Source organism: Pelodiscus sinensis, chromosome 17 (genome assembly GCF_052426305.1).
Source record: "Pelodiscus sinensis isolate ZL-2025 chromosome 17, ASM5242630v1, whole genome shotgun sequence".
In the NCBI taxonomy this organism is placed as follows: Eukaryota; Metazoa; Chordata; order Testudines; family Trionychidae; genus Pelodiscus; species Pelodiscus sinensis.
Genome location: NC_143068.1, coordinates 397,154 through 422,488, shown reverse-complemented (window position 1 = coordinate 422,488; position 25,335 = coordinate 397,154). Strand labels below are relative to the sequence as shown.

At 44.5% G+C, this 25,335-nt stretch overlaps 1 protein-coding gene across 1 annotated transcript; it reads right to left on the bottom strand.

The window, feature by feature from the left end:
- Positions 1 to 1,210: 1,210 nt before the first annotated feature.
- On the bottom strand, positions 1,211 to 24,892 carry EIF2S2 (eukaryotic translation initiation factor 2 subunit beta). Its single transcript, XM_075901520.2, has 9 exons — positions 24,698 to 24,892; positions 13,234 to 13,414; positions 8,990 to 9,093; positions 8,176 to 8,311; positions 7,693 to 7,793; positions 6,310 to 6,458; positions 4,411 to 4,467; positions 3,059 to 3,144; positions 1,211 to 1,688 (listed from the first exon to the last, which is right to left on the bottom strand). The coding sequence occupies exons 1-9, from the start codon at positions 24,710 to 24,712 to the stop codon at positions 1,513 to 1,515; spliced, it is 1,005 nt and encodes a 334-aa protein (XP_075757635.1). The 5' UTR covers positions 24,713 to 24,892; the 3' UTR covers positions 1,211 to 1,512.
- Between the last annotated feature and the right edge of the window lie 443 nt (positions 24,893 to 25,335).

Below are 25,335 nucleotides of genomic sequence, written 5' to 3'. Positions count from 1 at the left end.
ATACTAGGGTTACATGCAGGGAAGCCATTCAACTCCCATCAAGCCACCAGCCTGCTGCTGAATTTCTCCCTCAATTGGCACAGCACTTCAATTTTAGAGGTCAGTTATTTGAATAGACACAAGGTTTTTTAGGTTTGACAGTACTATAATGGCAAGCATGCCTCTCTCCACCCCCGTTCTACCCCCAATCCCATTCCTAGGGAATGGTAACAGTTAACTAGATTCCCAGGCAAGAAAACTGGAGACAACAACATTCACTGCACGAACCAGACACGAGGATAAGAGCACACAGATGTGTGTAGGACCTACACTAAGTTCAGAGGCTGTGTGGCTTTTTTCAAATCAGTGCCAGAGTTCCCTTCAAAAAAAAAAAAAAAAAACCACCACCTTTTGCTAGTGGAGAAAGATGCATGTTTTACAGTACACACAGTGTTTGTACATTAAGCCTGGAACCCAAAAATATCTTGAATTAAAATTTGATGCTAGCAGGCATTTTTACATTTTCATTGCCTTGGATCCAGTGTGCAATATGTTACCAATATCCTTTTCATTTAACTTGATTAGTCATTTCAAGTGGTGCAAAGTAGAGAACTAAGTGAGACGAGAGAGAAATGAACGTATTTATGAATTTAGTACAGTGACACTGTGCATGTTTACAATAGCTCACCAACTCACTATGTGTACATTCAGTATCAACAGGACATTCAGGACCGATCTTCTGAACTGCTTAAGGGGTTGCATTTTCTCCTTAATAAGTTGCACCAAACTGTTCAGCTGCATTAACAGATAAAGTGCCCTTAATAGCTGGCAAGAACATTAAGGGAAGTGATACTGAACAGCTCATCACTTCATAAGCCAGTTCTCATAATAGCAAAGGAGGAGAGTACAGGAGTAGTAAGGGAAAGGAACCAGGCATCCTTACATGTTTTAAAAAAGGGCAGTTTTCACATGGACAGGACTATTCTCGCCATTCGGAATCTTAGCCAGTATGCCTTTTATATAACAACTGCTTTGTCTGTTCTAGCTACAGGCTCCCTAAAAGGAGCTTTCCAGAGGAAAAATACACTTCTGAAGTGTGTGCTGAAGTTTTATCCTGTTCTTTGGACATAATTAATTAACATAGCCTGCATGTAGTCATAGTAAAAATCGTGTTCATGGCAACTGTCAGATACAACTTAGAAAAACTGGAGGAAAAATTCAAATGAAAGAGTCACTGTTAGAATAACTTTAATTTATCTTGCATTGTACAGAAGTCTATGAATGGATTAAAAAGCACCTCCTTTCCCATCATATTTCTCTGATAGTTGGTAAAATATATTCAATGAGCAAATGTATGTGAACAGCTTCAGGATCTGCATCTTGCAAGGATTTCACAGACCAATCAATCAAAAGCCAAATATCTTGGTAGCTCTTACAACCTTGTTTAATACAATGGTAAATCCACGCCGATTGTAAACCTGTCCAGTCATATCTCCCCAGAACACTTTGCAAAATCCAGTGTCGATTAGCAAACTAGTTAGCTTTGGCACGGAGCTGTGCTCTCTTGCCTGTGACAGCCTGAAAACCAGTTTTGATGCTGGCAACGGAGCAGCGAGAATGGCAGGTCTCACACTGCAAGAAGTATAATCTGGTGTCTTTCTGCAGGATTGTGTCCGGTGACCGACATGTATGACAAGTAACATACTCCTCTGGAGAAAAGAAATGAAGTTGTAATTGAAAGGTATTGCATTAAGACATCACTAGAAAAGGCATCTATCCACCAGGAAATGCTACCTGAGTCTTAAAACATGACAGCTTTACCAAGCTTTTGCAGCAGCTGAGGCATGTCCTACAAGTTACATGCGGTTAGTAAGCTACTGGTCATGTTTTGCCTGCCTTGAGCGCTCACACCAATGCTATAAAAAGTGGTTCCAATTAAAATCTTTTACTAGCTGCAGATGCCTGAAACCTGAAATTGATACATTTCAGGCTGAGGCAGCATTTCCAGAACTTATCATTTCTTAGAGAGGCAATGCTAAAAAAAGTCAGATCTGCATAGAAAGGATTGACAATAGAACTAGGGAAGATTACCTCCTGAAGCATCCTTAGAACTGTAGTCTATGCATTTTATTAGTAAAATAACCACATACAACATCGGTTAGTCAAGAGGGGTTACAGCACCCCTCATCAGCCCTTTGCCAAGGCAAGTGAGTCACTAAGACTGGCAGGAAGCAATGCTGCAATATTCTCACTAGCTTTTACTCCATATCATTGGTCTATGGATAGAGCCAAACCAATGCCTCTCCCGTCAACTTCTTTATTGCTTTCAGGAACAAGCAATCTATAAACACACTCGGTCACATATTCTTTAGTATCCCCAGCGATGTAGGATTATCCAGGACATAAAAAAAAGTGACCAGCATTGGGCCAAGATTATTCATTTATGTTTTTCTCCCCCACGCCATGTACAATTTGCAGATAGGTACCTAAGTGTATCACAAGAAGATATATGAATCAATACAGGCGTAATTTCCAATACAGAACTACTTCCATGTAAATGACATTGTACTGAATTGTAATGGGCATAAGACACTGAGAACTTTAAATGTACAAGTCTAAGGCTACGTCTAAACTACCCTCGTCTTCCGAAAAAGAGATATGTAAATTAGGCATGAATTTGCTTATCTTCTTCCGATTCCTTTTTCGGAAGAGGTTTTTTCAAAAGAAAAAAAAAGCAGTCCAGGTGGGCTTTTTTGCCCCCCCCCCCCCCCCAAATCCTTTCGAGAACACCCTGTAAGCCTCATTTTTTTATGAATAAGGGTTCTTTCGAAAAGGGGCGGGCTGTGCGAAAAACCCCATTTAAACTGCCTTTTTCCCCTAAAAAACACAGCCAAAAACGGGATCAGAAGAAGATATGCAAATTCATGCTTAATTTGCGTATCTTCTTTCGGAAGCCAAGGGTAGTCTAGACGTAGCCTGAGTAAGGATAAAAAGGAATTATCTAAAGATAACAGAGATGCTAGTAAGACAAACTTGATAGTGAGAAGAGAAAGAGTAAGAGAAACTTGATAGTACTTACTGATGTATCTTCTCAAAACATTTTCTATTTGCTTTTGTTGGAATCTTCCTTTGATTACAAGTTGGTTGTTACCATCTATTGAGCCACTACATTTAAAAGAACAAGTAATTCAGTAAAGTGCAAATCAGAACCACAGAACAAGTTGTAAAGAAAGGACAAGAAGATCTGAAACACACGATTGCTTTTATTAAACAGCATTAGGCCCAAATCTAGCAGCAACATTTAATCTGTCTGTGCAAAAGAAACTGCTGAAAGATTTCAATAATGATCCAGGAACCATCTTCATCTGAACATAACTTAATGCAGTAATTATTGTGAAGACAACAACTTAATTGGCACCCCACAAATCCCAAAAATATAGTCATGCTCTTCAATGGTTAAGTGAATGTAGTACTTGTGCTGATTTGACAAACAGCCACCACAACGTGGTTGGGACGTAGTCTGTAAGGCTACATCTAAACTACATCCCTCTTTTGAAAGATCCTGTATGCCTCAAAAAATGAGGTCTTTCGAAAAAGGGTTCCCCCCCCCGAAAGAACCACGTCTAGATGGCGATTTCACTTTCAAAATATCCTCTCGAAAGAACGCTGTGACACGATTATGCAAATGAAGCATGGGATATTTAAATCCCCCTTTTCATTTGCACTTTCGATCTGCCTAATTTACATCACTCTTTCGAAAGACGGATGTAGTTTAGACATGCCCTAATAGTGTTGTAAATGCAAAAAGCACACACATTTTCTAGCCATGCTGATACAGAAAAGAAAGAATTTTAACAGTGGTCTTTCAAACCAAGTTTTAGTGTAAGATTAGTTTGAGATAAAGGGAGCTCGATCCCTGAATACACATTTCATAACTAGGCTATTCAGTTCTCTGTATATTAGGGATGTCAATGGTTAACTTGTTAACCGGGGCTGCATCATCAGCAGGGGAAGGGGAAGAAAGGGAGAATAAACTCAAGGCTTAACTGGTTATCAGATTTTATATCCCTACTGTGTATCTGCAGATAATAGTCCTTAAATCAACCCATGCTTGTCTTTTGTAGTCAGCAAACCACCACTATGTAATCTGAAAACTAGTAATACTACTAGTCATGCAGAATCCATTCATAGTGTTTTTAATACTGTGATGGATGGTGTATGAACTGCCCTGTACCTACCAGACCAATTTAACCCCACACAGCATAGATGCTCTTGAAAGGCAAGGAAAGAGTTATTTACCATGTAGCATCTCCATTCTCACCATTAGAGGAATAAAAGCATGCCCACTTATGTACATGAGGACCTGACTCAAAGCACTCTTGACTAAGGCAAATCTCTCCCCCCTTTTTGGTCTGAGTACAAGCCACTTACCTTGTGCCCAATTCAGCCAACAAAAACGCCAGGAGATGTTTTGGCTGACGATGCAATCTAAAAGTGAAAGGAAAGCTATTTTTATCCTCCACCTTTCAAAAGTTGGTATTAAAAAAAAAAACAACAAAACCCCCAACAATTTATAAGGACCTCTCAGAACAGCAAGCCTGTTTACAAGGTGCAGGAACAAACAGGGCTATGATTTTCATATCTGGAATAGAGCTATGAGAATTAGAACCGTCAGCCTATCTTCAATACTTGGAAAGAAACTTTTAGGCTTTTGACAAAGTCCCATGGACATTCTAAGCAAGCTAAGGAAATACAGTATAAATTAAGATACTAGAGCAGGCATGTCCAAAGTCCGGCCCGCGGGCCAATTGCGGCCCGTGTTCCGGTTTAATACGGCCCCCCAGGTAATTTGGCAATATCTATCTTTTATGGCCCCCAACGAATCCATATGTATTGAGATGAATACATTGTAAAATCTCAGTTAATGTCAGTTGGTCTAAATCAGTTATAAATATATTTGGACACAACATGTATACTTGGTGTTATGTTCCTGTTCATATTTTTTGAACTTAAAAGTTGACAGACAACCTTTATTACCAATAATATGTAATGTACTTTACAATGTTCCTGACATATATTTCAGCTTCCTGGATTTTTTTTTCATCTGGCCTTCAGATATGAAAGGCAGAGTGATTTAACACCTGTTTAGATTTGTCATCCATGTGACGAAATGAAAAGTATGCCGTTTGCAATAAACTTTGCATAAAATAGTTAATTTGCATTTAATTTTAATGGTTCAAAGAATGTCGGGCAAAATGGTCGGCCCTCACGCTTGTTCACTTCATCAAATCTGGCCCTCTTTGAAAAAAGTTTGGGCACCCCTGTACTAGAGGGTCGGTGCACAATTGGTTGAGAGGCCGTACTCAAAGATCAGATATCCGGTTTGCCATAAAACTGGGACAGCACATCTAGTGGAGTCCCACAGGGATCAGTCCTGGATCCTGTACTGTTCAATAGTTTCATTAATGATGCCAAGCTGGCACGGACTAACACCGTTTTGGAGGATAGGATTCAAGTTGATTTGGACAAACTCAAGAGTTGGTCTGAAATCAACAAGATGAAATTCCATAAAAAGTCAGGTGTACTGCTCTGAACCTAGATAGGAAAAAAATCAAACGTACAATGATAAAAAGGGGAATAACTAGCTAAGCTGTAGTACTCCTGACAAGGATTTGAGGGCTACACATTGCGGATCACAAATCGAATAAGTCAACGTTAATCAATTGCAAAAACATCAACAAGGGTTGTAAAAGGTCGGTTACCCTGTAAGCATGCTGCTAAGGCTAAGGCTTATCTGGTAACCTATTACCTGAAAGGCTGGAGCAGCCCTCCGCAGTGCCCTTGGCCCCTCTCCCCTGAAGCCCTTCTGGTCTCTTCCAGAGCAGCAACCCTAGCAATGCAGCACCCCCCTCCCCCCCCAGAGTGCCTTTCCGCCCTATAGTGCGGCAGTGTGGCTGGAGCAACGTCACACCCAGGGAGGGCCGGGCTGGAGGAGCCAGACGCCAGCTGGGAGTCCCCACCGCCCTCCACGGTTAACCAGTTAAACAATTACAATTATACTGTTAAATCAGTAACTTTCTTAATGGATAGTCACACCCCAAGTATCAACAGTAGGACTGTACATAAAATGCAGAAGATAATTTTTTCCTAATCTACTCAGTACCCATGAGATAGAGTACCTCTGTCATGTATCATTTTTAGTGATTAATAGGTCATTTAATATAGTTTTTACAAATCCGTGCAATGAAGCAATTATTAACTGTGTACAATAGGAAGGCTACAGTATTTCCTTCTCTGTCTCTAACAGGTCTTCAAAGCCACGAAACTTACAATTTACAGATATCTGTAAAGTTGACAAATGATGTTTTCTTGGTTCCTACTCTTACAACCTGTGGTGGTTTCATGACAAATTTTCTTTTCTCACCAGCTACCATGTCTGGATTCTTTTCCCGCATTATGTTAAATACTCGATTCAGCAACTGCAGAAACAAATATGTTTACAGCAACATGTGCAGGGTGGATTAAAAAAAAACCAACTATTGAAAACAAAAAACTACAAAAAAAATGTTTAAATCGGATTTTTTTTAAATTAATAAAAGACTAAATTTCTCATTTAAAAATATTTACAATTAAACCTCATCACAAATATGCTACACATATACTTACAGTCTCATAAAAATGAAGCAACAGCTCTAGTCTATACAGCCTAACTACAACAAGGAGCAGCCAGTTGCTTTGTTTGGCACTGCTCCCTGCAGGGGCAGGTGCGGGCTGGATCAAAAGGCCTGGCAGGCCTGATTCAGCTCACCGGCCATATCTTGCCAGTCCCTGATTTATGGCTTTTTACAACAATCTATAACCTACTCTCACACAACCCAGATTTCCCTCTCCCATGCTCCTGTCCTCATGACTGGACAGGTGTTAACAAGCCACTTTTCCTTGAATGGTCTTTGAAACAGACGTTCACCACTTGTATTCAAAACAATCTGTTCCACCCCCTATTTGGCCATGACACTCTGCGGTTATGTCTACATTGCACACTACAACTGTGCTGCTTTTAAGGCCGTACATATAACCGCTCTCCTGCCAGCAAAATAAACCCACCCTCCAACAAGTAGAGATAGCTTTGCTGGTAAGTGTCTCTTGCCAACAAAACGCTGGCTGCACCAGCACTTCTCACTGGTAAAACTTTGGCCACTCACGGATGTGATTTTTCCATACCTTTGACAAAAGTTTTACCAACAAAAGTGCAGTGTAGAGAGCCTGAGTATACTTCCCACACCCAAAGAACACTCTGTGTAAGCTAAAAAGCTTGTTTCTTTTATCAACAGAAGTTGATCCAAAGATCTCACATTGTGTGTCTCTAATATCCCGGGACCAACAAAGCTACAACACTGCATATAAAAACACTTAAAATGTAAGTCAGTTAACTAAGTGCGCAAGCTTTTAATATGTGGGGACAAATCCCATAATTTGATCCACACGAATCCTTGTGTGTATGTGGACCACCAATGAAGTCAGCAGTGAAGCACGGGTATCTTCCCAGATGCATCTGAGTGCCACATCAGGCTCTTATTTTATACGTAAGCAATTTTGTGTTTTTTTGATCACATGTACCTAAGGATTAAGTTAGAAACATACACATGGACACGAAATGTATTAGCATTTGCATCACTGGACCTGGGAAATATTTGGAAAAGATTTTAACTTTACCTCATCATACGTGTAGTCCCTTTCTGACCCTGCCCATGCGGGTCCAGTATGAAAACTAAAAGTAATTCCGTCATCTTTTTTGCTGTCTTCATCCTCCAGAGCTGTAGAAAAAGAAAGGTATCTGAGGTTCATGATGCACAAGTTGTTAAAAAAAGGTGGAAATGCTGCTAGAAACAGCATTAGCACTGTGTCTAACAGCATGTGTACCAGATTCCCAAGAAATGGGTGTTGTGAACTGAAGTTTTCCTCCATACATGTACTGATACGACCAGAATAGAAAAAGACCATATGGCTCTACCATTGAGATATTACTTTCCATTATAAAATATAGTAGCAAACATCCCAAATCAAGAAGATCGCATTTTACCTGGAAAAAGTCTGTGCCTATTTAGGCAATACGTATACTTCATTTGCAAGATTACCCACTTTCAACAGCCACACCAGCCAGGAATTGAACTCTTGGTAAGTTGGCTGTACTTTTACCTTCATCCTTTTCCAACATCTCATCCTCATCTGGAAACTTTACATTCTTCTTCTTTTTCTTTTTGTTGCCAAGCATGATATCAAGGTCATCTTCTGGTTCCACTGCCTCTTGCACATCACTTTCAATCTTTAAATCCTACACAAATTTAAAAAAAAAATAATAATCAGGCAGAACACGACTGACACCTAACATAGCATGCTGGAAATGAGACAGAACGTCCTTTGCAGTCGTTTGAAGGAGCAAGCTAGATTATGCAGCAGACAGATGACCAACGTTCCCTTGCTAGTTACAGTACCGAGATGGAATTTGGGGCCAGACTTTTAACCACAATTTTGCATGCAGAGCTGAGGTGCACCTTCTGGTGCATATACACAAATCAAGGACTGCAGGTGTAAAAGTCTAGCCTTGATATTTTTAAGAATGGGGAAATTTTTTATTCTTCTGGATTGCCAAACAATTTAGCCAACATGGGGTCATGTGACCAACTACAGCCATTCCCTACTGGTCTCCCCTGCGAGATCTGTGTAGTATAGGGTAAAACACACAAAAGATCAGATTTCATAGAGAGAGACCAGATTTCACAGTCCGCCTTTTTTAATGGCTGTGAATTTATTACGGGTCTAATTATGCATCATTTAACAGTGACTCTCTGGATGGATGACAGACTGCCCTGGAATTCCTGAACTGACAATCTTAAAAGAATGGAAGAGATGGGGACACAGGACAATGGCACAGGTGGATGAGGAAAGTCGGAATTTCTAGTAAGCCCAACTGGATTTAATTACACAAACTAGGTCATCTCTATAAACGGACCTTTATACCCTCTTCTGTTTCCTCTATATCAAACATCTTTTTTGTTTTCTTCTTCTTTTTCTTTTGGTTGAAGAAGTTTAAGTCATCCAGGTCATCGGAAGCATCTAAACTCCACAAAATTGAAAGAAAGACCAGGATTAGCAAGACTGTTACCAGTTTAGACATTAAGGGTATATCTATACGTCAACGATAGCCCGGGCTTGAGCTTGAACTCTAGTTGCAACCCCTTCCCTCTTAGCCTCTGCACTGCAGTTGCACTGACTCAGGGCTTGGACCCATGGTCCTAGGACCGCTTAGGTCTGGAGGGTCTGAGCGTGAGTTAAGCCAGGACCCTGGGTATGAATCTTATTTACTTCTGGGAGACTTCTGCACCAAAAAACCAAAATTCTACAAATGTGTCAAAATAATGCAATACAATCATACCAGTTCCACTTATTTTGGTAATTTATTAAAACTACCATACAGGGGGGAAAAAAAATCAAAATAACTGTTCAACTTTTCTTAAACACATAAAAGTTAATTTACAAATGCTTGGTAAGAAAGACCAGTTATAATCTTGGATTTAAATTTAAATTACGATACTTTTGTTTTCGTGTTTGGTGTTCTATAACTTAGAGCTTCAATTCTAATTAAGGATGTAAAGTAGTAGTTGACTACCCAATAAGCAGGACACATTTTTAAAGGGAAGCCGGCAGGAGGGGAAGCTGGCTGAAACCCATGGCCTGTTGAAATGCATCCTAGAATATTCAAGGAGCTGACAGAGGAGGTATCTGAGCCATTAGCTATCAGCTTAGAAAAGTCATGGAAGTCGGGAGAGATTCCAGAAAACTGGAAAAAGGGCAAATATAGTGCCCATGTATAAAAAGGGGACCCAGAAAACTATGAGCCAGTCAGCTTAACTTCTGAGCCAGGAAAGACAATGGAGAAAATAATTAAGGAATCCATCTGTAAACATCTGGAAAATAATGTGATCGGTAACAGCCAGCATGGATTGTAAAGACCAAATCATGTCAAACCAATCTGATGGCTTTCTTTGATAGGATAACAAGTGTTGTGGATAAGGGGAAAGCAGTGGACCCAGTATACCTAACTTTAGTAAAGCATTTGATATGGTATCACATGACCTTATCACTACACTAGGGAAATATAACCTAGATGTGGCTACTATAAGGTGGATGCACAACTGACTAGATAACCAGTATCAGAGTTATTAATGGTTCACAGTCATGTCCTTCCAGTCTAACAAGTGGGGCTCTGCAGGTATCAAAACTGATTCTGGTTCTGATCAATATCTTCAAAGATTTAGATATTAGCACAGAAAGTACGCTTATTAAGTTCACAGATGATACCAAGCTGATAGGCTTGCAAATACTTTGGAGGATAGGGTTATAATTCAAAATGGTATGGACAAACTGGAGAACTGGTCTAAAGTAAATAGGATAATGTTTAATAAGGATAAATGCAAAATACTCCACTAAGGAAGGAACAATCCGTTTCACACATACAGAATGGGAAGTGATTGTCTAGGAAGGAGTACTGCAGAAAGGGACCTAGGTGTCATAGTGGACCACAAGCTAAATAGGACTTAACAGTGGTACGCTGTTTTTTGGGGGGGAGGGGGAAGAGCACGAACACGATTCTGGGATGCATAAATTGAAATGTTGTAAGACATGAGATGATGAAAAGTCTTCCGCTCTACTCTGTGTTGATGAGGCTGCAATTGGAGTATTGTGTCCAGTTCTGGGCACATTTCAAGAAAGATGTGGAGAAAATTGGAGGGGGTACAAAGAAGAGCAATAAAAAGGATTAAAAGTCTAGAGAACATCACCTATGAGGGAAGACTGAAGAACTGGGTTTGTTTAGATTGAAAGAGAGAAGACTAAGAGGGGAAATGATAGTTTTCAAACACCTCCTTATAACATGCCTTTAGAAAAGAGAAAATTTGTTCTCCTTGACCTCTAATGATAGGACTAGAAGCAATGGGCTTAAATTGTGGCAAGGGAGGTTTAAGTTGAACATTAGGACTTCCTGTCAGGGTGATTAAACACTGAAAAAGATTGCCTAGGGAGGTTGCAGAATCTCCATTACTAGAGATATTTAAGAGCAGGTTAGATGATCTAGATCAGGGTTTCCCAACCTATGGGTCGGGACCCAAACATGGGTTGCCATTACATTTCAAAAGGGTCACCAGGTGTCTCCCCAGGTGGCTCTTAAGGAGCCAGTCACACATTTTTTTAAATTGCCCTGGGTCATCAAGTCTTCTTGAATTGTCAAAATGGGTCCTTATCTGGGAAAGGTTGAGAATCGCTGATCTAGAGGGTGCTCGGTCTTGCTGTGAGGGCAGGGGACTGTCCTGATGACCTCTCAAGGTTCCTTCCAGTCCTAGTACTCCAGGATTTCCTCCTCACCAAGTTCCAGAGCCGCCTCCTCTCACAGGTGCCGTAGGAACCTGAGGTGGGGGGAGTGGAAGGAGTCAAAGGCAGCCTTACACTCAACCTCCAGGGATGTGTCCCTTCCAGTCCTAGTATTCTATTATTCGATGTCCCCGGAATAAAAAGGCCATCATCCTCACGCCCTGTGACTGCTGAACAGGGGTTGTGACATGCCACTTTCCCTCATCTTCCCCTGAAGCTTCCGCCCTGAACTCCATTTCTGTCCCCTCTGCCTTATGTTCCTTAAATAAAAATGCATGATTTCTCAAGAACAGTATCTTTATTTCTTGTGTTGCATGGTGGGTGGAGATTACACAGTAGCACACTTAATGCAGGGGGTACCTCGTTAAGAGCAACAAGAATTACTGTCATATCACGGTCTGGAAAAAAAAAAAGGTTTTGTGAATGGCCCAAAGCCTCCCAGTGCTCTCCTTACTGCTCTGGCGTCTACAGGCACACTACCAGGGAGCTTCCTGGGTTTGCAATGGAGAGCAAGCTGGCAGGAAGTCACGTTTTCCCACAATGCACTATAGTTTTAGAATTAGAGCAGCCATATTTCAGAGGGCGGGGGACGTGCGCGCTAGGGACTCTGGGATATGGCAACCATAATTCAGGTCTGCATGTTTCAGTGCACATGCCAGATCCTTAGGTTTGAGCACTGGTTAGCAAAGGCTTAAGATGGGGTTAAAATACAATGGAGCTGTTCAAGCCTAAGATTCCTTAATATGGGTCAGCTAAATCAAGTCCAGCTAGCCTGGGGCTTAAATTGCAGAGCAGATGTACCCTAAGTATTAAGGAATAGATATGAATACTCAAAAACATACCTGTGAGAGACTAAAGGGGACACCCACTCCCTTGCTAGAGGATGTTGGGAAGGTCAAGTCTTTAACAGGGTTCAAGAAAGAACCAGAATGGGCAGGAACAGTGTCCCTAGCCTCCACTTGGCAGAAGCTGGGAACGGGCAACGGGATGATCACTTGACGATTACCTGTTCCGTTTGTTCCCCAAGGCACCGGGCATTGGCCACTTTTGGAAGACAGGATTGTGGGCTAGATAGCCTTTGGTCTGACCCAGTATGCCCATTTGTATGATCTAGGCTAGGGTAACTAGCCATGGGGGGAAATCGTTAGATTAGTAGTTACAAGTACTACACATACTTCAGATTACTGCAATAATATGCGTGTAGCATACAGTCATACTTTCCTATTTAGTTTAAAAATCTTCCCTGCTGCTGCTCCCTACACAAGGCAAAACTGACACCATAAGGAAATGTGTGCTTTTAACAGAGAAACTTGACTACATAAAAAAATAAAGTGGAAAAGAGATAAAACTGTCTTTTAAATCATCTTGGGTGTTAAGAGTCAGGTTAATTTTACAGACAAATATCATTTTCATGTCCTGTTAGTTTACGTAATGCTTGACTGAAGTACCAAGTGATCTGTTTGTTTGCAGGACCCCATGCCAAGCCAACAGATCCGTCCCAGCAGGAGCCTCGCTCCCCTCTTCTTCCACAGTGGCGTTCAGAGGCACATGGCCCCCACAGTTGGCTACTCTGAGCTAGGGATGTAAAATCCCGTTTAGTTAGTTAACTGGTTAAACATTAACTGAATAAAATGAGTGAGTGTGTCTGAAAGCAGAATTCTTGTAAATTAAGATGAAGAAGTCATCTGAAGAAGCGGGCTGTACCCACAAGAGCTCTGATACCATCTACATATTTTGTTAGTCTAAGGTGTTGCTAGACTATTCATTGTCTTAAGTTTTTCCAACTGGAAGTTATGTTCTGAAACTGCCAACTGAAATGTTTCACTATACCTTTCTTCCTACTGTCCTCTTCATCAGCTTCTATATCTTTGTCCTCTGTTGGTTCTGGCTCCACTTCTTTAGTTTCTGTCAACTGTGTCTCTTCTGTTTGAGTGTCTCCTCCTTCTTCATCGAGCATGAAGGGCTTCTTCTTTTTCTTCTTCTTCTTGCTCATAGTGGGATCAAAAATCATCTGTAAAAAGTGAACTATTCATTAGCAACATTAATTTACCCATTATTTAATTTGCTACAATAGCACCAGCAGACTTTAGGCAGGTTAGACATTTTATAGCTCTCTTTTCAACTAACTCAACAATCCTCAGGCTCTAGTCCCAAGAGGGAGTTTGTCTAGACTATAACTCATGGTTCTGTTTTAACTTGAATTAGCATGCTCTAATTGTCATCTAATATAATTGCAAGCGATTGTTTAGAAACATGATAAATGTTGGTCCCAGGACACATCTCTAAATTTACTCTTTGCTCTAGTACTAAGGCTCTTTCATTTTGTTCACACTAGTAAAATTTTTCAAAATTTAACACTGGTTCAGTCAGGGTAGATTAAGTTAAATCAGAATTTAAATCCCCATGTGGAAAGCCACAATTTAAATAGATTTTAATCAATTCCAATTATTCTTCTGTTATTTTCTACAATAAGATGAATTGTCATTGTATGATATAACCATAAGATATGGTGATTTATAACTAAATAAAGCCTTTATACTAGTTTTGGAACATCATTTTTGCTACCCCATGAGGAGATACATGATGAGGTCTCCTGGAGTCAGAGGCTGGTCCCAATGCCTGTGATATCTTTCCTAGTCCTTTGCACCCTGTAGCACAACCCCTGCATCTCCCACAGATCAAGCCCTTAATACAGAACATTGCATGATGGTGCCATATTTACAGAGCTTGACCTCAAAAATTAGAAGCAGAGGAACATCTCTCTTTATACAGAAAGACGGATGGGGACTCAGATTCAGCATACAGTAAAACTCCAATTGTCCAGCATCCAGTGGTCCGGCACTCCCGATAGTCTGGCACCAACTGGAACCCAGAAGTGCTCCGGCCAGCCAGACAATTGGAGCTGCTCCGTGCGCTTCCCCAAGTCCTCCGCTGCCGCTGCTGAAACTGACCAGCAGGGGACTTGGGGAAGCTGCAGAGCAGAGCAGCTGGGGTGCTGTCGGGCGCCAAGCAGGGGGGTGAGGGGCGGTGCTGCGGGACCAACCAAGCAGCACCCCAGCTGCTTTGCTCCACAGCTTCCCCAAGTACACCACTGCTGAAACTGACGAGCGGCAGACTTGGGGAAGCTGGGGTGCTGCCCGGTTGGTGCCGCAGCACCGCCCCTCACCCCCCTGCTCAGGGATAACTACTGCGGTCTGGGGGGGTGGGGAGCCCGCTCCCCTCCCCTCCCAGAAACTCTCAGCGGTGGCGCGAGGCTTCCCCCACCTTCCTGCAAGACGGCGGAGGGTTTGCCCCTCGCCTCGCCGTTCCCTGCCCACCCCTCAGATGCAGTGCGGGTTCCGGCAGACCTGTCACAGCCCCCCTACCGGAGTACCTCCCGATACTCTGGCATATCCAATAATCCAGCACCACCTAGGTCCCAAAGATGCCAGATTATTGGAAGTCTACTGTATTTATTATTTCAGTGTTACGTTATTATAAGTAGTTTAGGCTTTAACATAGTTTGTATCAAATCCTGATTTCATTGTAATGTAAACAAAATAAAAAATCCAATGTAAATGAAAAAAAAATTCTATTTCATCAACCCTAACTTCAGCTAAATAAGTATTACAGTTGGGAACCATAGGACATACTGGCCACCAGCTGCATTTCCATTTTTCAGCATATTATTATTAAAGATTTAGAGCATGTCAACATTAGAAATGCAGTACAGCTGCATAGTGTACACACTACAACAAAGGAAGGGAGTTTTCCTTCACTGTTTTAGACAGACTGTGTTTTAGACACAGATCAGGCCTTGGTCTGAGAAAGGTTGAGCACCCCATTAAATTTAACCTGTGTCAAAGGCTAGAATTTTTTTTCCCAAAAAATATCCAAATAGGAGATAAAGGACTGCATTATTCACTACCCAGGTAACCTGTTATTTCTTTTCTTCAGCTTCAATTACTGCAGCAGCAAGGCTGTTACTAAGGGTATGCCTACAATGCAATGTAAGACCAGTGTTAGTGGGACTTGACCAGCTGACCTGTTAGGGAACCTCAGCATCTTCATTATATTTTAACACTGTGTTAAGATTTCTCTAACCCATGCTTGAGTCCAAGGCTCAGGCAACCACCCTGCAGTGCACAGACCTGAGTCAAGTAATCATATCCTAGATTCCCACTGTCAAGGACCCTGTTCCCAGCCTGAAATGTGACCACTCTAGCCCTACTATTAGGGTGCACTGTGGGAAAACTTTACGGCCTGTCCTGCACATTACCAGGAAGCTAGTGTTTCCCTTAAGGTAGCGGTTCCCAACCTTTTCCAGATGGGGACCCATTTTGACAATTCAGGAAGACTTGGTGACCCAGGGCAATTTAAAAAAAATATGAGAATGGCCCACCTGGGGAGACACCTGGCAACCCTTTTGAAATGTAATGGCGACCCATATTTGGGTCCCGACCCATAGGTTGGGAAACCCTGCCTGAAGCTATACAGCTTCCCATTCAACTCCATGCAGGGGCACAGGGCTGCAGCAGGGAGAGATGAAGCTGAACTGAAGGTGCCTAGACTGGTAACAGGGTGCCCCATCCTGCTACCCCCAGCATGGAGCTGTCAAAGGAGCCTCTACTTGCCAGCACCAGCACCGAACTTCCGCAGCCAAGGAAAAGAGGCCCCTCTTCACCATCAGCCAAGTAAGCGAGAGTACCAACCCTCTGCCCCACCTTGAGCCCCTCCAGAACCCCAAAGCCCTCATCCCTGGCCCCACCCTGAGACTGCAGAGCCCAACGGGCTCTTAATACACTTAAAAGGCAGAACCAAAGCAGGGTTAGCTCCCAGGCTGGGCACTAACTCCGCTGTGATTCCCCTGCTTTTTGACTAGTCAATGGGAAATCCATCGGCCAATTGATTAAATTTAACATCTCTAGCGCACAACAGTTTGGAATCAACTTTGACAGTTACGTTAAGCCCAAATTTCCTCATTTTTGATCAACTGTATGACCAGCTGAGAAGAGGGAAGGTGTTCTGCATAGAAAACATTCCATAGTTCTAGAGTTGGTGAATACAAACATAATGCTGGTTTTAGGATTATGTCTTATGACTCATTTTAATGAGGATGACGCAAGACAGAGGCAAACCACTTGTAGCTTCTCAGATATTAAAAATGCAGATGAGATGAAAAGTAGGTCAATCTGTGATTGCTGGGTAGCAGAAGCATAAAATTGCTCACCTCACCCAACAAAAAACACCACCATTTATTTTAAAGTAACACACTTGTTACATTTTAATGGAGAAATCAGCAGAGCTTAACAGTTTGTTCTGCTCAGAACGCAACCTTTATGAGCAAATCTTTTAGTCAAAGAAGTGCTAACCATGTTGCTAAAGTTGAATATAAAGCTGTACAAGCCCAGATGCAAATTTAAGCACAAGTTATTTCTGTGGACATACTAAAATGTTTGCCATCTAAACAGAACTAGAATTATTTTAACAGCAATAGTTGTGCTGAAGAAAAAGATAGCTACACTTTTACTTGAACTATTAAGTTGCTTAGTCCCAGTACACAATAGCAGTCAGTATTCTAAAACAGTGATACCATCTGAAAGATGGGGAATGCATGGGACAGGATATAGTTTGTTATTTTAAATAACTACTGAATCCACCTTGACAGTAAGCAGCACAAGCGTTAAACTGTTTAAGAGGTGTAATTTAGACATTATCAGAACAAGCCTCAAATACCCAGTATAAAAGGAACCTTTGCAGAACCATGCACATGCATAATACACAGAGCAGATTACTATGGTATTTACAAACAGGACTTCTTTTTCATGAGCATCGAAATATGTTTATCTTGTATTTTAAAAAATTTAAATGCTATCAGGATACACAGAATGCGGATAACAATCAAGAATCAAAAGTTCAATCGTAGTTTAGAGTAATACACTTCTGTAGCAATCAGCTGAAAGGTTTAAAAGTACTCAGCAAAATAAGGTAGATTTTCAATATGATCCACTGAGAAAAAAGTAACCTGAACAGTAAATCCCATGAATTATTTATGTCTGCAACCTTAACTCTGTCTTCTTGTGAACCTCCATTAAAACAGAAGGCCAAACTCAGCCCTTTCCTGTTTTGTTTTGCCTAGCCAAAAACCTCTCATCTCCAGTCCTAGGGATTCCTATCATATGGGAGATTCTGCAGTAGGCGTCCACAAGGGGGAGCTGCTATAGGTATGCTGACCATACATCCCATTTTTTCCCAGGACAGTCATTTTTAAATACTGTGTCCTGGTTTCCCCATCAAGCAATTAAGTGTCCTGGATTTACAGGCCAGGGGTGGGGGCGTGGTGCAAATACACCCCACAATGGTCCTCCTGTCCCATGTGAGCAGCATCTTTCCTGTGGGCCAGCAGCACCTCAACCTCCTGCACCAGCTGCCCTAAATCTAGGAAGGCCGCAGACGCCAGCAGTCGTAGATGCCACGGGAACGCTGGCGTCCACGAGGGGGAGTGTAGGGAACTCTGATGTCAGCATGTTTGAATGAGGTAATGCGCCAGTCAAAGAGCAGGGGCTATAGTCCCACCCTTCTCTATGGGCGGGGCCGTGAATAGGAAAAGGTGATTGCTGCACATGCGGCCTTGCGCTAAGCCAGCCGAGCCACTTGTGACTAATGCGTGCAAGTGTGTGTGCCGCAGCACTCTGGCTAGGAGCAGGGACCAGGCACTTGTGAGTTCATGCTGGAGCAAGCTTCCTGCACTAATGCGGCACGCACTGCATGGCATTGGGCACGTGCACATTTAGCAAGGGGCTCGCAGTGAGAGTGGTTGTCACCTCAGGAGTTTGTTTTCTTTTATTAAAAATGGGGGTTGGAGCCTGCAGGGAGAAGCCTGAAGACACTCCCAGATGCATGCTGCAGAGCAACTTCCTGGTCAGAAAACCTATTACAAGCCCTTCCAGCACTCTCCCTCCTGACCAGACACCCTACCTCCAGTCCATTCCCGCACCCCCCCTCCTCGCCAGACACCCTACGGCCAGCCCGCTCTTGCACCCTCCCTCTCTCCTTGCCAGACACCCTATGGCCAGCCTGCTCTTGCACCTTCCTTCTCTCCTCACCAGACACCCTACAGCCAGCCCGCTCTTGCACCCTACCCCTGGCCAGACACCTACCCCCAGCCTGCTCCTGATCCCTCCACCTGGCCAGACACCCTGGACCCAGCCTAGTTCAGCACCCCACCTCCCTCCCAGATCCTGCACCCCATCCCTATCCCACACACTAAGCCCCTCATTTTTGTCCGTACCCCAGAGCCTAAAGGGGTCCATAAAATCCACTTACTCCAGAAACCCAGAAAAGTAAACGCAGATTATGGGAATCCCTAAACATCAGTTTACATTGAGCCACAGGCCAAAAAGACTGAGAATCACTGAAGTAGAGGCACCCCTGGCCTCTCCTTCTCCCTCCCCCCAAGAGACTGCCCTGGGCTCCCTGCTGCTCCACAAAAGCCCACAGAGCGATCAGGTCTGATTCCAGAGCAGAGAAATCACCATGTCACTCCAGTGTGGATGATGGACAGACTTTTGTGAGTCTTCCTCGTCCAAGCAGTTGATGATTTAAAAAGCTCTTGCACCCTCCTTACCAGACACCCTACTGCCAGCCCACTCTAGCATCATTCCCTCCCTCAAAGCCACACCCGAGACCACGTGAGACAGGACGTATTGTCTCTCAACAGAGGGGGTTTTCATGACTTGTCCCTTATATTTTTGAAGGGTGACTAAAGGTTAACTAGATCTTCTCTGGTATATCAACAGATTGTTTTGGGCCCAACTCTAGCTTAAAGTTTAAATTGAATCAGGCCCTTTGTAAGCAGGTTAGGAAGTGGTCTCATTTGGCAATTATTATTAGGTATTATTTACATAATATAGGCATTGCCATCATATACATTTCTCAGTAGCTTTACATATAAAATAGCCCAGGCCTATGCATCTCCATGGGAAATGTAGGTCACACTGGGGCTGCAGCCAACTCCCAGCCCCCTTCGGAGCAGCCTCTGTTCCCAGCAGGCTGGACTCCCCATGGAGAGAGGCTGTTCTGGACACTGGCGCAGTCCCTGCCTGCGGGACCCCACAGACAGGGGCTGCTCCAGACAAGAGCAATCCCTGTCTGCTGAAGGCCCTCGGCTGGGCTGGAACAGCCCCCTACCTGAAGCAGATGGGGAGCTGCTCCAGTCCCCTCTGGTTACCAGTTATTTGGAACAGCTAAGCATCACCCATTAAGATCACTAAGGAAGTTGTCCCATGAAATTGTGGGATAGTTCTGGATGATTCCCAGGCCCTGGGTTAAATGGAGCTGCATCTACACTGCAAAGTAATAGGTCTCTAATCCTGGATCTCATCTTGAATCAAGGTTGGCCCCCAGCCCTGCAGTGTCATGGGGACCCTAGGTGTGGACCTTGGGTTAATGCAATTGCAGTACAGTTGCATGTGTGGGGAGGCTCCTATGGGGCCAAAACCTATCCCTATTGATAGAGGATGGTGGGAGGAATCCTGAGGGGAAGTGGGGAGGTCATGTTACCCTTTACTTCCAGCCATGTGTCCATTGTGACCCTGAAAACACTAACCCCGGGGGCTGTACTTCCTGTGGCAGGTGGGGACAGCTAACCAGATCAGGGGCGTGGCTAATGTGTTCCTATTTTTGGTTCAGAAAATATGGTCACCGTAGCTATAGGCAGTTTGAATTTGCGGTGATGAGCACCTAAGATTTCAACCAAGCTAATCCCATTATGCTAGGCCCTGTACAAACAAAAAATAACCAGCTTGGTTCCATGGACCTTACATTCTTTCCTTATGCTGCTGTAGTTACCAACTCCTCTATTATTTTCTACCTCATTTATCCTCCCATTCCATTCCCTCAAAGGCTTTCAACCATATTAATCCTTCTAATTCATTCAATCCATCTCCCTCTCCTCTGTTCTATCCCACATATATCTTCTCACCTTCTTCACACAAAAGATTACAAGTCTCTGAACCTTCAAAACCAGAGAAAACAAAATCTAATTAGCAACAACAGAAAAAGTGAGGGTCCCATTGTCTAAAGGCAACTCTCAGGTAGGAGAATCTTATCCCCAAACCGCAGGGAATGCAGTACATATTGGGATTCCTATGACAGTGCTGTCATTAGACCCCATGCCATCTGGCTGATATGAAGAGCATCCTATGCCATTCTCTCTCTCTACTGTTCCTGCCTCCCAACACAGAGAGAGTGGACTAGTACCCTATGATTTCATCACATGCCAACTGCTTCAACTGGGCCATGTGCCTTGAGCTCTCCATCCCTTTGAACAGCTCCAGTGCTTGCCTCTGCTGCTTGCTTCCTCTCTCCCTCTCCCCAGGACTCTGAATAGCACAAGTTTAAACAGACTTGCAACTGGGGAGTTTTCATTTTGTTGCACCATAAAAAAGCTTTAAATTGCAATACAGGCACTAAAGCTGCCCTAAACTCAGACAGCCAGATTTACACTCAGGTCACATTTAAATAGCTTCCAAGTTCCATGCAGCAATGTGAGATAGTGCGTGTCTATAATTTAACTTAATTTGCATATTTATAATTTTACATAAATAACTTTAAAATAATTTTGATAGAAAGTGGAGAACTATTTGATCTCTGATGGAGAGTCACCTTCATCTACAGGGAGCATCAGGGCAAGTTTCATGCATGCTGCTTTGCTAGGGCTAACCTGGATGGTGTCTATGGCCAGTATAGCTCTGGCCTCCATCAACCTATCATTTAGTGCAAACCATGGTGACAAGTGTGTGGTAGAAGACCTCAATATGAAATGAGCATAAAGGTATCACATGTAGACTGGATGGTAGATTCAAACTGGTGAAAGGTTCTACAACTCTTTGGTAGTGCTCTAGGTCATCCAGGCCCAAATAAGAACGACTGACAAACCTACAAAAACAAGCTTCCTTTCAAAAATAGTAATGGGTCACAACTATTTTTGTGACAGCAATGGAATGCTTAGCATCAGGATTCCTGGGTCCTACTCCTGGTTCTGGGAATAGGATCTAGTATTTAGAGCTGTGGTTACACCCAGACTAGTTAACCATATGCATTTGGTACACTGCTTATAAGAGGCAGAGAGGATAAGACTTAGCTCTGTATACTGGAGTCTTGAGTTATACTACCAGATGTGGAGATAAGATAACTAAGAAGGGTATTTGTAAAAACAAAGGAATGATAGCTGCCTATCTCCTAAAGCAGTGGTCTCCAACCTTTTTACACCCAAGATCACTTTTTAAGTTTCAGAACAGGCGAAGATCTACCACCCCGCCCCTTCCTTGAAGCCCCACCCTCTCTATTCTCCTGCCCATCACTTGCTATCCCCAGCCCTTATACACTCTGTTAAACAATTTATTTTTAAATTATGCAATATATAAAATTAAAATCACATGTTTATAGTTATGAAATAAATGGTCTGTTTTTAATACATGCTATTTAGATGTCAAATGAAGCATTTACAATTCTACATTTTGTTCTCTGATATTTTGTAAATCTAAAATCAAGTATTGATAATTATTTATTTTTTCTTCCAATAACAAAGTCTGTGTGTGACACCTGTGACTGAACAGTATCTGCCAGTGTCTTGAAGTCTGCGTTGTAGTCTGAGATTGCTACTCGTATACAGTCCATCAGACGGGCATCTGTGATCCTGCGCTCAGCCTGGGAAGCTTGCTCCAGCACAGCTGGAGCTAGACACAGCCTCCCTGGGCTGAGCACAGGGCAGCAGGGCTGGAGGGAAGAGAAGTGGCCGCCCAGCCAGCTGCCCATGGCTCTCAGCCAGGGTGCACCAAGCTCCACGTGGGCAGGTGCAGAGGAGAAGCCGCCGATCAGCTGGGGCGCGGGGCAGCCGCTTTCAGCTGAAAGCCACAGTCAGCTTGCTGGAGTGTTTCAGCCCTCCCGACCTCCCAGCTCCCACCATTCCTCGCAGCTATTCACCTGTGTTGTTGCTTGGTGAGTAGCTGCTCCTCAAATGAGGAAATCTAACGTAAATGTACCGTGCAGGCGCGCAGTTCAGAGAGGGCTCAAGAGCTACTCTTAGAGCCCCTGAGATCTACCGGTAGATCGCGATCTACTGGTTGGTGACCACGGTCCTAAAGTAAGGATGTGAGGCCGTGGTCAGTAACAAGGGTTGTGAACTACACAGAAATATTAACAGCCCTCAGTGGAAATGGCAAGACCAAAACCCACTGCCTCCTGGCTTCCAGCCCAGTGCACCTTCCCCACAGGCCAAAACATAGGATTTCTCAGTTTCCCCTTCCCCCAACGATGTAAGCATTTATGACAGAATTGCCAAGTGAATGTGTGATGTAGGATGTGGCCACCTGTCAATTCTGCAGCTGGAAGATTCTCTTTGGAGCCACAACTGGATAGTTACATGTTCACAAATGATAGTTTAGACTCTGCAAATGTGATGCAACTTGCATCACATCTACATGATTCTTTCATGCAATAGGTTAGCTGGAATTTTTAATATCCTGATACTGCTCGCACATGGAAACAATGAAACTAACTAAACACATCAGAGTGCTTTTAAAGGCATACATTACAAAATGAAAAAATATATCTAACTTCCACTTAGTAAACTTAGGAGCTAATTCCAAGTGTAGGCAAGACCTATTCGAAGCATTGGTGTAATGCAGGGGGCTTCAATGGTCATTTGCCCCCTGCTTACATCAATTAGAAACCAGTAAATTCAGGAGTATTTTGAGTAGGAAGCTAGCCTTGACTGGAGACAGGGGCTGCAGTACGAGTGAATCACCATCCAATCAACAGTAGCTTATTAACCTATTTTTTTTAAAGCAGACGAGACACACAAACTGAGTTGCACACTAACATCCTCCTAGTGTGACTAGTTATAGTGACATAAAAAGTATCTTATATAAGCAGGGGATGACAAACCGTGGCGAAATCCACTCGCCAGCCCCGCATTGCACATGAATGGGGTGACTGGCTGAAATCTACTCGGCATGGGCAAGTAGATACACTGATTTGTCGAGCCCGCTATAAAAGTACAGGCTGAACCTCTAAAATCCTGGAATCCCTAATCTGGCAACATCTGTGGTCTGGAAAGACCATGCACATTGCTGGACCAGAGAGCTCGAGCTGGCCTGGTTCAGGGGTGTACTGGTGGTGGGGAGAGCAGCCCTGGCAGTAGCAGGGCAGGCAGCAGGGAGTACAGTCCCACCATGCAGCACTGCCCCAGTGTAGCTGGCCAGCACAGCAGGGGCTGGCTGCACAGCACAGCTGGGAGTGGTAGCCCCGCCCAGAGGTAGTAGGGCAGGCACCAGAGAGTGCAGCCCAGGACTGCAGCAAGAGCACAGCCCCAGCCGGATATATTTAAATGTACCTTTACACAAGAATAACTGTATCCACACAAGAGATTGTATTGGTATAATTATACTGGTTAAAAAAAGTTATCCCCCTACCCAAAGTAATTATATCAGTAGAAACACAGCATAAAGACCAAGCCTAAATAGATGTTAAGTATAAAAAAGGGGGATGATTAAGGTACTGATTAATGGAGAGTCCATCCCCCCCACACACCTATTGCAACCCCTGTCCACAAATGAAGGTTCCCCGCTTTCCCTCCCGGGAAACAAATCGAGAAAGAACAGAACAGAACACATGTTATTCTTTCATGTTAACTGATGCAAACAGGAGCAACACCGCGTTCGTCCAGGCTCTCATTTTCCTCAGTTAACAGTGAAGAACTGACGGCGCTTTCTGACAAGTGAAACCAGCTTTGTTTGGACCACAAACCACAGAAGGCCTTTCTCCCCTCCCCCATTTTTGGAGGGACAAGCCCTGGGACACGTGTCATAAGGCTCAAACCCGGACCCGCCGCTGGGGTGGGTGGGAGCAGCGCTCGACCCCAGAGCTGTGAACGCCCTTGTCAATCGCTGCGACAGACCCAATGACGGGGCAAGGGTCCAGCTAGAGACACGGGCCAGCCAGGCGCGTGCCCGTTTGTTAGGGACCCCCCCCGCGCGCGCACACACACACTCTCCCCCCCCCCCCCGGAAAGGAGACGGAAAAGGGTTTTCACCACCTCAAGGAGGAGCCCCGCCCCCAGCCGGGGGGGTCCAGGCAGGCCCCCCCCCCGAGCAGGCCTCAAGCCTCCATTCCCGGCTGCCCGCACGGGAGACAAGCGCAGCCCCCGCCCCCCGCAGGGCCGCGCGGAACGGCCGGCGCCCGGCTCCCCACATGGCGGCGGCGCAGGCCCCAGGCCCGGCTCCCCACATGGCGCAGGCCGCGAGCCCCTCACCTCGTCTCCCGACATGGCTGCGGGCCGGGCTGGCGCAGCGCGCGCTACGGAAGAAGAGAAGGGTCAGGCGCCGAAGACGGTCGCTGCTCGGACGCCGCTCGCGGAGCCGGGCGCCTCTCGAAGGGGCTGCAGCCGCCGCGCTCGGCTCTCTTGCATCAGCGCCCAGCGCAAGCCGAGTCCCGGATGTACACAGGCGCAGCACGCGCCCCAGCCCCAGGCGCAAGGGTTCTCGGGAGTCGTAGTTCCCGTGGCGCGCATGCGTGCGGGGCTGGGCGGCGTGGCTGGGAGGCAGGCGACGGGGCGTGGCTGGGCAGCGGGCTGCGGGACCCTGGCAGAGGGGGCGGGCGAGGGGCAATGGGGGGCTGGGGGGCTGCGTGTTCCTGTTCCACAACAGCGCTGCGATGTGCACAGCCTGTGCCACGCTTGTGAACTGCCACATGCATTCGTCTCCGCTGCAATCTCTGCGGGGGGGCTCAGCACCCCCCCAACACCCCCCACAGCACCCCCCCAACACCCCCCACAGCCCCGTCTCTGCGGGGGGGCTCAGCACCCCCCCAACACCCCCCACACCCCCGTCTCTGCGGGGGGGCTCAGCACCCCCCCAACACCCCCCACACCCCCCACAGCCCCATCTCTGC